Here is a 13,956-nt window from a genome sequence, read left to right on the forward strand (position 1 = left end):
ATACCGTTTTCATATGTCGGCGCTACTCGCGTATACGTTCGCTTCTACGCGCGAGCTCGTCGGGACGGGGCGCTTTAAAAAAAATTTTTTTTGCTTTTCGCATTTATTTTTAATTATTTTACAATTTTTAACACTGAAATAAAAAAAAATAAAAAAATTATCACTTTTATTCCTATTACAAGGAATGTAAACATCCCTTGTAATAGAAAAAAAGCATGACAGGTCCTCTTAAATATGAGATCTGGGGTCAAAAAGACCTCAGATCTCATATTTGGGCTTAAATGCAAAAAAAAAAAAAAAAAAAATTTGGAAATGTCATTTTTTCAAATGACAAAAAAAAAAAATGTCTCTTTAAGAGGCTGGGCGGGACTGACGTTTTGACGTCACTTCCGCCCAGCAGAGCTATGGGGACGGACGAAGGAGATTTTTCCTTCAGTCTCGTCCCCGCTCAGCTGCCGGACACATCCGATCCCCTCCGCCGCTACCGACGGCTCCGGTAAGCGGCGGAGGGCGCGGGACAGCGGCGGGAGGGGGGGGGCCCTCTCCCGCCACCGATGACGGCGATCTCGCGGCGAATTCGCCACGGAGACCGCCGTTATCGTGTACAGGACCGTCGGCACTAAAGATGGATACCTCAGTTGTGGCAGCAGCTGCTGCCGTTACTGAGATATCCATCTTTAAAAACAGGACGTCATTTGACTATGGGCCAGTAACCAAGTGGTTAACTACACTTGTAAGGTAGTTCTAATTTTACTTGTAAACAGAGTGGATAAAAAAAAACAAAAATCCAAATAATCAAATTTTTGGGATTCCAAATACATTTTGGGGATTTTTTATCACATTTATTTTAATAAAATGCTTTTGGAGTAAAAACCTAAATATAGTTTTCTATTCAAGATACATTAATAATTTAGTTTATTCAGCATGAAATGGAGCGTAGTTCATTCAATGAATACAAGCTCTGTAAGCTGAGATAAAATGCACTGCATTAATGCATTCACACAATATCACAGTAACCATGAGATAAAACAAAGTTCAGGAATATTCATTTATCCCATTGTTTTGAAAATCTATGTACATTGCAAACTGTATGATTAAATCGGTTCTGATAGCGCCGTTTTACAAACCCAACATCTTTTTATTCTAAATAGAATTTTTAATATTTGCAAACAAAATTAAGGTTTCCCCAACTACCAGCAAGAACGAATGCTTACATTTAAAGCGCACCTGTCATTTCAGATCCATCATGGCAGCGCCTGTTGGCAGTCATCAATTTACCTGCTGCCGCCACGTCCCTCACCTTGGTGTGTCAATGCCGCATCCCCAGCAATCCCATTAAAGTGAATGGGACGGTCGGCGATTCAGCAGCGGGTCAGAGGAGCCGCTGTGGGACAGAGATGACAGTTGCCCTTTAAAAATTATGATTTAAAATCAAGCCTTTTTACTAGCAATTTAAATCGACTTGATTTAAATCAAACCCCACCCTGCTTGTAATAAAATCCATACTATACAGCTACAATTAGAAGACGCTTGTGCTTTTCCTTCTAGAACAATTTCTTGTCTCAGTGAGCTATACACGGATCCTTTATGGACTTCATTTTCTAATGGACTCTGGTGCATGAGCCTTTTTTTTTTTACAGTTTGCCACATATACTTTTCATAAACTGGTTCCTTCTTAACATGAACATTGTTTGCAGAGCCAAGTGCCCATCTTGCGCCAATAATCATCCCCTTTCCTTGTGCAAAATCTAATGCAGCTGTTCATAGAAACCAATTGCCTACCAGTTTTTAAAAAGCTGAAGCAAGAAGCTGATTGGCTACCATGTACAGCTACACCAGATTTTACACTCCAGTTTTAATAAATCAACCCCCATGTACAGGGTATAGTGTCTATAAGCTAAAAGGAGATGGCACTTAATATGGCGATCATACACTGATAGGCGTCTTTTTCTGTCCAGACTGCACGCTGAACGAAAATAAAACACCAGATTCTTCCGTCCACACTATACAGCGCAGGTGGATAAATCTCCTGCTACAACTACCCCATCAATGGCTGGATCTGATTGAATGAAGACTATTTCCAGTTAGCAATTTTTCACCTGGCACCTTTGAAAAGGTGAAAGATGGGACAAAAGACTAAACAATATGTCCTGAAACTACTCTATTTCACCTGTGCCATACAGCCTATTAGATGTTCCAGACATCGCTTAACTTCAATATCCCATCGCAAAAATTAGGATCAAAATACATTTAAAAGCATTTTTTTATATAACTTGTTTAAATGTGTTTTTATATCTGCTTGGGGTTCAGCTTTAACAAAGCATTTAACCACTTAAAGACCTCAGGTGTTTTTCAGATTTGGTGTTTGCAAGACTAAAACATTTTTTTCTGCTAGAAAATTACTTAAAACCCCCAAACATTATATATTTTTTTTTTCTAACACCCTAGAGAATAAAATGGCGGTCATTGCAATACTTTTTGTCACACCGTATTTGCGCAGCAGTCTTACAAGCGCACTTTTTTTGGAAAAAATTCACTTTTTTTAATTAAAAAATAAGACAACAATAAATTTGGCCCAATTTTTCTATATATTGTGAAAGATAATGTTACGCCGAGTAAAATGATACCCAACATGTCACGCTTTAAAATTGCGCCCGCTCGTGGCATGGCGTCAAACTTTTACCCTTAAAAATCTAGATAGGCGACGTTTAAAAAATTCTATAAGTTGCATTTTTTGAGCTACAGAGTAGCTCTAGGGCTATAATTATTGCTCTCGCTCTAACGATCGCGGCGATACCTCACTTGTGTGATTTGAACACCGTTTTCATATGCGGGCGCTACTCACGTATGCGTTCGCTTCTGCACGCGAGCTCGTCAGGACGGGGCGCTTTAAAAAAATTTTTTTTTTGTTTTCTTATTTAATTTTATTGATTTTATTATTTTTTACACTAAAATATAAAAAAAAAAAAAAATGATCACTTTTATTCCTATTACAAGGAATGTAAACATCCCTTGTAATAGAAAAAAGCATGACAGGTCCTCTTAAATATGAGATCTGGGGTCAAAAAGACCTCAGATCTCATATTTAGGCTTAAATGCAAAAAAAAAAAAAAAAAAAGGAAAATTTGTCATTTAAAAAAATGACAGAAAAAAAATTGTCTCTTTAAGAGGCTGGGCGGGACTGACGTTTTGACGTCACTTCCGCCCAGCAGAGCTATGAGGACGGGTGGGGGCCATCTTGCCCTCACTCAAGTCCTCACTCTCCTGGCGGCAGCATCGGATCTCCTCCGCCGCTACCGACGGCTCCGGTAAGCGGCGGAGGGCGCGGAAAAGCGGCGGGAGGGGGGGGGCCCCTCTCCCGCCACCGATAACGGCGATCTCGCGGCGAATCCGCCGCGGAGACCGCCGTTATCGTTTACACGGCCGCCAGCTGAAAACATGGATATCTCAGTTGTGGCAGCAGCTGCTGCCGTTACTGAGATATCCATGTTTAAAAAGAGGACGTACATATACAGTGGGGGGTCCGTAAGTGGTTAAAATGGGGTTGAGAACTAATCACAGATTCTCGCTCCCAGCAAATATATCATTCTCTGGAATATTCATACAAGGTACACACTTTGTATTTGGTGTAGAAGTATTTTCACTTACCCTTATATCCATATCAGATTCATACCATAAACCGTCATGTAATGACTATTTTTTAGAAGTTGCGATTTCATTAAAATAAAAGTCCCCCCCCCCTTGTAGATTTTCATACTCCTTTACTATCCAAAACTAGTTGTATGAAGAGGCACCAACCCACAGAGCTGGGTATGGTCTCTCGAATTATGTAAAAATGTGTCGTTTGGAGTGTTTTGGAGATTTGTGTCAGATTTGGAGTGTTCTACTTCACAGTGACTCTCTTACCTGGGTGACAATGGACTGCATAGCACATGCTGTATGTTCCCACAGCATCCTCTGGTAAAAGGATTGACGCCTCCACGGAACTTCCCAGTCACCTAGGCAGAAGTACAAAGCCATGATATAAGAAAACAGCAAACGATACATTGTAAATATAGCCAGAGAAGGGGGACAAGAAAAATAGGTCATGAACATTTCTAAATGTTAGACACCGTTATTACCTGCTCATTGGTGGTGCGGCCTCTAACAACCAGCACTATATGGAATCCGGTGAGGCCAATGACAGGGATGAAGAACAGTCCGGTCACACACATGACTGATATTCTGAGCACAAGTGCTAAGGAATTCTGCTTTATGTTATGTTGTTTGATTGTTGCAATATAGTATTTTCAGGCTCATTTAATAATACATCTTTTCCTTATAGCTGGTATTGTCAGAAAATACCATTAGTTTACTGTAGAATGAAACACCAAACTCGCAATTCCATCTGACTATAACATGACGTCTTGTCCTAATATTAGGTTCTTTAAACGAAGAACTGGCAACCCTGCAGCTAACCGGAAACTATAATGCCACGTAGACACGACCGTTTTTCGGGTTGTAAAAAAGTACGTATTTTTTTTTTTATGTCATTAAAAACAATCGTGTGTGGGCTCCAGAGCATTTTTCACGAAATAAAAAATGGGCATTAAAAATTTCGAACATGCTCTAATTTTTTTCGTCGTTTTTTACGTTGTAAAAAATGGTCATGTGTGGGCTTTAACGATGTGAAAAACCCACGCATGCTCAGAAGCAAGTTATGAGACGGGAGCGCTAGTTCTGGTAAAACTAGCATTCGTAATGGAGTAAGCACATTCATCACTAACAGACTGAAAAGCGCGAATCGTCTTTTACAAACACGAAATCAGCTAAAGCAGCCCAAAGGGTGGCGCCATCCGCATGGAACTTCCCCTTTATAGTGCCGTTGTACGTCACCGTGCTTTGCTAGAGCATTTTTTTTCACAATTGTGTGTAGGCAAGGGCGTTTTAATGATCGGGTTGAAAAAAACGTTGTTTCTTCTATCTAGACCCTTAAAAAGTAAATTTTTTACAACCCAAAAAACGGTCGTGTATACGCGGCATAAGTCTTGGAAAGTCTAAAGCCAACCATACATTAGAACATTTTGGAACAACTATTTTTTACAAAAATTCTCCAGTACATTCCACGACAGATTTTGAAGCAAATAGACTTTCCTGAACAAAAAACACATTCACTGTTAGACATGTGCTTATTCGATAAAAAATTTCCATCCTGCACCTTCAATTTTTTCTCTACTGTGATCGAACAAGCATGTCAACTGGACCCCACTATTTGAAAATCTAACAAACATCTTTTAGTCTAGGTTCATGTCTATGCGGCTGCTCTTGATGTGTTTTTCAGGCACTTTTACAGTGCGTTTTTAAACCCTTGGTTTTTTATGCATTTTTGCATGCAGTTTTCATGCGTTTAACCTTTTTTTTGCTCTTTAAAACACACTGCATATAGCCGGTTGCCAAGCAGGGGGCCAGAAAGCCGGCATCCACGTCCTTAACAACCGATGAGTCATCAGCTGTCAGTGTGGTTTCCCGCTGACAGCTAAATTAAAAAAAAAAAAAAAAAATGCAGACAAAAAAAATTTAATAAGAAAAAAACAGCTTTGAGTCAGACCCACGTTTGCAGAAGCACCTTGACAGAGTTGTACTTCTACAAAGACTTCTGCTTTTAATATGACTAGGTGGAGGTTTGAATTTAACACAATAGGAGCAGTTTCTTGGCATGCACTGTCCAGAGGATTTACATGTCGGCTACAATTAGGATCTTCAAAAGATCTGACTGTTATGCCGCGTACACACGATCGCTTATCCCGTCGGAAAAAGTCAGATGTGAGCTTTTGGACGAGAATTCCGACCGCGTGTATGCTCCATCTGACTTTTTCTGTCAGGATTTCCACCAGAAAAAGTTTGAGAGCAGGTTCTTTATTTTCCTGACAAAAAAAAGTCCTAGCGGAAAAAACATTCGTCTGTGTGGAATTCCGACGCGCAAAAAAACATGCACGCTCAGAATCAAGCAGAAGAGCCAAACTGCCTATTGAACTTCATTTATCTTGGCTCGTCGTACGTCACCGCGTTCTTGACTGGCGGAATTTGGTGTGACCGTGTGTATGCAAGAGAAGCTTGAGCGGAATTCCGTCGGAAAAAAACATCCAAGGTTTTTGCGATGGGAAAACCGATCGTGTGTGCGCGGCATTAGAGGATCTTGTGTAAGAGCACCTTAAAATTGAGAAGTATATCGGTTTTGTGCAGTAACATTTTCTAGCATGCACATTAAAACACAAAACAAATGAATAATAAAAAAAAAACTATATGTATTCTAAAAACACACACACAAATCTTTGTAGATAGGATACGTAATACTGGTGTGGGCCTCTCCCAACATCTCCAGATGGTGGAGGACAAATATGAGGCCAAACGAAAACACCCCGACCATATGGGTGCTAAGAGATATAAGGAACAGAAAGAAATAGCGGTAGTTTCTGCGTCCTATGCAGTTATTCACCCAGGGGCAGTGATGGTCAAAATCCTACAATTGGAGAAAGAAAAACACAAAACAAAGATGTATAAATGCACTAATGATTTACAAAAATACACAGTCTCAAATTATATATACGGTACACATAAAACAATTACCTCAAGGAAGGAATTGGTTGGAACCCTCAAAATATCTGTATGAGTAACCATTTTAACTCAGAAAACTTAATGTACACAAGGTTTGTTAATGCCATAAGGACATCCTTTGTAGTATAGAGGGTATACACACCAGAGCCGATGTTTTTATAACTGTACTTAAAATTTCATGTCATTTTGGATCAATAATTTTTTTTATATACTCAACTGACTAATATTTTGTATTCCTTGCTGACTAATGCCCTTGGGAGCTTTTTGTTTTTGGTTTTCCTCAAAATACAGTATCTTGACCTTCAAAAAAAAAAAAAAAAAATCTGATTAATTTTCTTCTTTTCCATTAATTATTAAATAATCTCCCAGAATTACATTCATTGTAGTCATCAGGCATACTGTCTTGTGCACAGCATCAATCTGTTTAATTATGAAAGTTTGTCTACTTAAGGCTGATGATGACCTGTAAATGGACAGTTTTTAGCATGTGAAATTTAGTCTATATGGTGATTTGTCACATCATCCTAAAGCTTGGTACACACCAATTTTTTTTTTTCATTCAACCCAGCGGGTTGTACAAAATGAAAAAAACTGTCCAGTCCGGTCGGAGACGCTGAAGTTAGTGCAGCAAACTTCTCCGCTGAGCTACTGTGTTGACAGGGGCAAGCCCCCCCCCCCCCCCGCCAGAGCACACTGATCAGCGCTCTCTGTCATTGGCTGAGAGCGCTGATCGGTAGTCGGTCAGCTGCTGGTTTTCCAGACCAACCTACGTACGACATACACATGGGCCGATGTCCTGTGTGTACCAGTCTTTAGTTTAACGTGATTGTGAAGGTTTAATTTAGAGTTGCACCGATACGGGTATCTATACATCTAAAGCTAAAAACTTTTTTATTCTCCCATTTAGGATAGAGCAGGGAATAGGTAAAACCTTGCCAGCTTTTTCCTATGTTCAATTAAGGATATTTTTTTTTACTTCCTGTCCTGTAACCGCAACAGGAACTAGGGGGGGGGGGGGGGGAACAAAAAACTCCAAAATCCTCTCTCAGTTGTAATCACAATAAGTGCCCCCCCATGGAAGGATTTCCCCCCTTTTCCATTTCTAGTGGAAAGTCAAAATTTCAACGATTCCCATCACTATCTTTCTGAGCAGCAATGATCACAAGGAGAAAACGGGATGCATTTCCCAAATAGAGAGACACAACAATAAAAACCTGACAATTATTTTAATTCTTGCCTGCTTTATCTAAAACTAGGCTTTGATATATTTAAAATAACCCAAGCAATACCTCAAAAAAATGTCAGTCACTTTAACAGCATGTTTTTATAGGGAGATATTTTTTTTTTTTTTTCGGTTGACCTATTAAAGTAAACTCCTTAGGCCGGGTACACACTTTTGTAGTGTGCGAACACAATGCACACTGACAAGCGTTACTTCGTCCATCAACTTGCATGGTGTTAGGGCCTTCCATCCATTTCAATTTTCTCCTTAAAATGCAACAAAAACATGCATGTACTTTTATTTTTCAAAGCCAGTGCACAATAACACACTGTATTGCTTTACCATGTACTTTGTGAGCTAAACCACACGTTGGTAATACATGTTGAGTATATGTATTATAGTGCTACTGATATCCTGCAGCCTTATTAAACCACTTCTGAGAGTACGTTGTGCAACCTTGCACAAGACTGACTTCCTGATAGTAACAACAGCAGACCATGTCAGTGCAATATGCTGCTTGTAATCTTAACCAGGAGCATGTGACTGAGTCAGAACGTAGGAGCGCAGCAGTTGTCACCCCAAAACAGGAAGTGCCTGAACCAGAGCAATATTTTTGAAAGCTGTCAATTTCAAACAGTGAACGTATGAAAGGGATAACTTCTTCCTTCCTTCCTTCCTTCTTGGCCGGTTTCATTTATGCCATCCCCGACCCCGGCTACTCAGGTTTGGGACTTGGGAATCATTGTGGATTCCAAATTGTCATTGAAGGCACAGGTAAATCAGGTGGTAAGCGTATGTTACTACCAACTGAAACTCCTGCGTTCTACATTGCATTTCATTGACGAGGTGGACAAAGTCCACGTGATTAATGCTTTTATTGGTAGTCGGCTGGACTATTGTAACGCGCTATACATGGGGTGTTCAAAAACCCTTCTGCATAAGCTTCAACTGATCCAAAACGCTGCAGCTAGGTTATTAACGGGTGTGGGTCGTAGGGACCATATTACACCTTCTCCGAAAGCCCTGCATTGGCTACCTGTTGCTGAACGGGTTTTGTTCAAAGTGGGTTGTATCGTCCACAAAGCTATCCATAAGATAGGCCCAGGGTATTTGCAAGAAAAATTTACCTGTTACGTTCCCAACAGATCATTGAGATCTGCTGATCAGGCAAATCTGACTGTCCTTAAATTTAGAAGAACTAAATGTGGAGGGAGGACGCTGGATGCGCAGGGTTCAATATTCTGGAACTCTCTACCTCTATACATAAGACGTGAGAAGGATTTATTAAAATTCAGGAAGTTTTTAAAAACGTTTTTATTTCTTCAAGTGTATGGCCCTAATTAGGGTAAGATAGTAGTATTTTTAGTTCTTTTAAGTGTTATTATGTGGTTTTATATTGTTATCTTACAGTAATGAGAGATGCGTTTTGTACTTGTATATGTTGGTTCTATGAGCGCATCGAGGCCTTCTGGTAATGACTGCGCTCCCAATAAGCATTTTAATAAATAAATAAATAATCTGATTGCTATGAGCGTCAAACAGCACCACATCCCCTCTGTTTTTTTTTTACCAATTGTTGTAAACACAGGACTTACCTCCACACAGTTGTCACAGACACTGCAATGTGAACAGCGAGGTGGACGATAGAAGTGACAGGTAGCGCACCACTTCATCCGTACTTGTATTCTTTTGATTTCCACATTCTTGTAGAGGGGAGCTCGAAAGTCATCGTCCTTATCTTCATCCTCATCAGCTTAGGAAAAAAAATGAATATTCATCAGTAAAATTATCTGGTCACAGAAATTTACAATTTTACAGTATAGAAGGGAAATAAAAAAACATGGACTTGTGAGATGCTTAAAAGGGGTTGTAAGATGCTTAAAAGGGGTTGTAAAGGTTCGTTTTTTATTTTCTAAATTGGTTCCTTTAAGATAGTGCATTGCTGGTTCACTTACTTTTTCCTTCGATTTCCCTTCTAAATGTTTATTTTCTTTGTTTTCTTTGTCTGAATTTCTTACTTCCTATTCCTCCCCAGTAAGATGTTCTGGCTGACTAACCCCCATGAATGATGGGGGCAAGCTTACTGAGGAAAAACAGGAAGTGAGAAATTCAGACAAAGAAAAAAAAAAATTTAAAAGGGAAATCGAACGAAAAAGGTAAGTGAACCAACAATGCACTAGCTTAACCTGCCTGGCGGTATCCCCGAGCGTGACTCGGGGTGGGTTTTTCATGCTGCGATCGGTATCACCGAGTCACGCTCGGGGTAGCTATGCAGAGCCTACAGCGTGCGCTGGCTTACCTTGTCCTGGATCCAGCGATGCCACCGCGCTGTGTGAGCGAGCGGGACCTCGCTCGATTCACACAGCGTCCTCCTGTTCCGCCAATCTCCGTTCCCTGCGACGTTACGACGCACGGGAGCGGAGATCGGCGCCAAATTCAAAAACGTACACAAACACTATACATACAGTATACTGTAATCTTATAGATTACAGTACTGTACAGTACTTGTCCCTAGTGGTCTGCCCAGTGCCCTACATGTCATTTTATATAATAAAAAGTGTCCCTTTATGTCAAAAATTTGTTTTAGATCAGCTAAAAAACAGCGAAAATAATTTATAATCACTTGCAGAATTGTGCAATAGCGATTTGTGGGGAAATTCGTCATAAAAAAAATAAAAATAATAATAATGACAGCGACAATTTTGCAACTGAGAAAATTTCAGTGATTTTGATTTGATTACATTATTGAATAATTTTTATTAGAATTATATTATTATTTGTTATAATTATTTATAATTATTTATTATATTATAATTTAGAATTTTGTTTTTTAAAAAATGTCATACTCGGGATGCCTATTAGATTCTTGTTTGGTCAGATTTAAGTGAGTTATTCCTAAGAATTACAGGCCTACAGTATAAAACGCCAAATTTCCTTGCAAATAATTGTACCGCTTTTGGTACGTAATTCCAGACAGAATCATACTGCCAGGGAGGTTAAATGAACCTTTTTAGAAAATAAAAAATGAACCTTTACAACCCCTTTAAGATTATTTGTTCTCAGCACTGCAATGAGGTTTCACGCTGTTGCAGTTCTCTTGGGGGCGTGTGTATATATCTATATATAGAGAGAGTGTGTGTATTGCTCTCTTTTTATATATATATATATATATATATATATATATATATATTTATATATTTCTAGTATATAGCACACATACATTTTAAAGATGATCATGCATTCAGCTGTCACAACACGTCAATTCAAGAGGCAGAGAGGAGCCATATCAATGATGTATCTCCATATACAAGACCTTATCTGCAGACTGAAGATATAGAGAGGACTGCCTAGTTACTATAGCAATGCTACTAGAGTAACTGCACAGCACTGGAAAAAGAAAAGACTCATAGAAGGGAGGACAGGCACTTAGCGGAAGCAGCCTCCATGGAAATAAAGACACTGTAGAGATGAGAAATACATAGACCTCTGGGAATTACAGATGCTAGTGAGAAGAGAGATTTACATGGGGGTACAAGAGAGTCATTTACTAAGAAAAAGTAGGTGGGAATGTAGGGCGAAAAAAGGTGGGAGAGCAATATGGTGAACATCAGTAGACATTGTACCAATTCACTCACACACACACACGTTAAATTGTGTTGCATTGAGGTGTTTAAATCATCTGAATGGTAAATACTCAACAGCACACCTCATCATACAAGACTGTTTTGCAATTCAATTTAAAACAGAAGTGTGCATTTTCTCTCATCCATTCATTTTGTGGTGCCTAAATATACAGAAAGGTATGGTGATTGGTCTCAGGCAGCCCAGCATATAAGAAGTGTATGTGCATGGCCAAAACTGAACAACCAAGCTGTCTGCCTTTCCACAGATATTGCACTGTGTGGGAAACAAACGTCTACATATATGGGCAGGTCTGGTCATCGTACAATTGGAATACTTATCCAGCAGAACAATATTTGGATGGCAACAGGGTGGGGAGAAGGTGCAGTATCTGCAATAAAGCTGTGTGGATGATCAAGAGCTTCCCTTCCTCCATTCAGAGATCCTGTGTTATTCAATGAAGCTGTCGGCAGGAAAGGGGCAGGTATTGTGGAGCTCCTTTGATGAGCGCTTCTGACAGCCCATTAGCTGTGTTAACCCTCAACATACCAAAAATTACAGCGGCAGGAGGGGCCAAGATTTCTTCTGAAACAAGTAAAATCAACACATGGGGCATATCATACCGAGAGCTATGTCCCTTGTGCTGATTTTTATGTTTGTAATTGTAGCTACGCTAAGGCTTTAACAAGTATGTCAAGCACACAACTTGCATAGACTTAAGCCCCTTAAATGCTTTGGTTATACAGCAACAAAGGTTTGAGGAATAAAAAAAAAAAAAAAAAAAAAAAAAGGAGAGAGGTGCATATGCTATTTAAGGTACATTTGTCTAAATTTTTCACTTTGTGTGGAATAAATGGCAGTGTCCTGCCCAGCTTAATCATGCAGCCTTGTCGTCTTATTAATATTGATTGCATGGAGCCAACGATGGGTTCAGCTCGAGGTCTCCCTGTGATGTTAGCTCTGTTGAGAGTCTGCCTATACAGCAGATGGGAATCAGCTGCTGCAATCACAACAGATAAAATATTTAACAGTTATACTATAGGATTCCATATTTCATAGTACCGATACGCAGAATGGAAATCACAAATGAATGGAGGACTCTGTATAAGGTCAGTCTATCGGCAAAATGATTAACCAGCTTTTATTTTGTCCAAGTCACAAGAAGAAAGTAAAGTAATTACCTCTTGGGAAGATACCAGGATCCATAAAGGTTGCCATGCTGAAATTTGCCAGGACGAACAGGAACACGAGCCCATTGTACACTGGGATGGCTGGAGAGATTTCTCTTGTTAGCCAGGGACACCTGTGGAGGAGCAAAAGGATTTGGGGTAAATACACAGAAAAACAAGGCTGAGATTTTAGTTAGGCTGGATTTACATGTGCTTTCTGTTTGGTGTGCATTAAACACGCTTGAGGTGACATACATTAAATGGTGTTTTATGTATTGATTTGCGTTTTTGACAGCACAGGTCAAAACACTTTTTTAGCTTGTCATTGTGTTGCGCAATGCACCCAAACAGATGTGGTTTGAATATGTCCTTGCCCTTTTACCACAGTAATGGTTCATTTGGTGTCTTATGGTATGGCTAGTAGTTCATACTCCTGCTATGCTCCCACATATGACATAAACCTAGTAGCATGCATGTAGGGGTTTGTATGATGGTTACCCACAGTGCTAATACTGAGCCATCAGCATCTACTATGGACAACATGGTGTAATGGTTTGAACCAGTATTACTTGTTACCGTCACCGGTGGACAAGACAGATTAATGTAATGGTCAGTCAGTCATGACAGGAGCATGCCAGAGCACCTGCTTTTAGAAAATTATAAATCTAAATTTACAAAAAGGCCTAAAAATTTAAAATCTAATTTACAAAAGGCCTAAAAATATTCCTGGTCAATAATATATACATTTGCTATAAAAGGGTTCTCAAAAAGTTTTTCAGCCATCCTTCACCACAGTGTGACAAATCTACTAAACTGCAAGGTAAGCCAGCTTGCCAGACTAGTCACATGACACTCTGACACGACCAATTAGGTACTATTCCTCCCGCCCTCACCATTTTCACTGAAAATATAAAAAATGACGAAAATATAGCAAGACCCTCTCGTAGTAAAATGAAAAAGACTAATCAAATCTAAAACAGTATCGGCATTAGACAAAATTATCACATGTATGTTTGGCCGCCCCAGGAGAGCAACAAAGCAGTTGAGTTGGGGAATTTAAATGTATAATCTGTTTAGAGAATACTGGTATAATTTACAAAAGAAATAAAAAAAAAAAAAAATACACTCCCACGTTTATAACTGGTTAATAAATCCTGTTTCATCTAGTGATATGTGTGGATGTATTTTTGGCTTGAAGCCAGTTGAGACATTTCCATATAACAGACTAGACTAATGAACAGAGCGGTTAAATTAGCCAGAGAAGGAGGTAACAACATAGGGGAATGCTCATTTATCCTAGATTATGTGGGAACTCTGGAGAAGCTAGTAAATTTGACCGCAATACTCGCC

General features: G+C 39.4%; 1 protein-coding gene across 3 annotated transcripts in view; it reads right to left on the minus strand.

Annotated features, from left to right (window-relative positions):
* ZDHHC8 (zinc finger DHHC-type palmitoyltransferase 8) overlaps positions 1-13,956 on the minus strand; it is a 133,802-nt gene that overhangs the window by 34,936 nt on the left and 84,910 nt on the right. For all 3 annotated transcript variants that reach the window (XM_040347835.1, XM_040347831.1, XM_040347830.1), the window contains exons 2-6: positions 12,619-12,740; positions 9,412-9,569; positions 6,327-6,499; positions 4,122-4,224; positions 3,907-3,998 (exon numbers count right to left, since the gene is read on the minus strand). In XM_040347835.1, coding sequence (XP_040203769.1) covers positions 3,907-3,998; positions 4,122-4,224; positions 6,327-6,499; positions 9,412-9,569; positions 12,619-12,740 — 648 coding nt within the window. The remainder of the gene's footprint in view (positions 1-3,906; positions 3,999-4,121; positions 4,225-6,326; positions 6,500-9,411; positions 9,570-12,618; positions 12,741-13,956) is intronic.

This window comes from Rana temporaria, chromosome 1, assembly GCF_905171775.1.
Source record: "Rana temporaria chromosome 1, aRanTem1.1, whole genome shotgun sequence".
Lineage (NCBI taxonomy): Eukaryota > Metazoa > Chordata > Amphibia > Anura > Ranidae > Rana > Rana temporaria.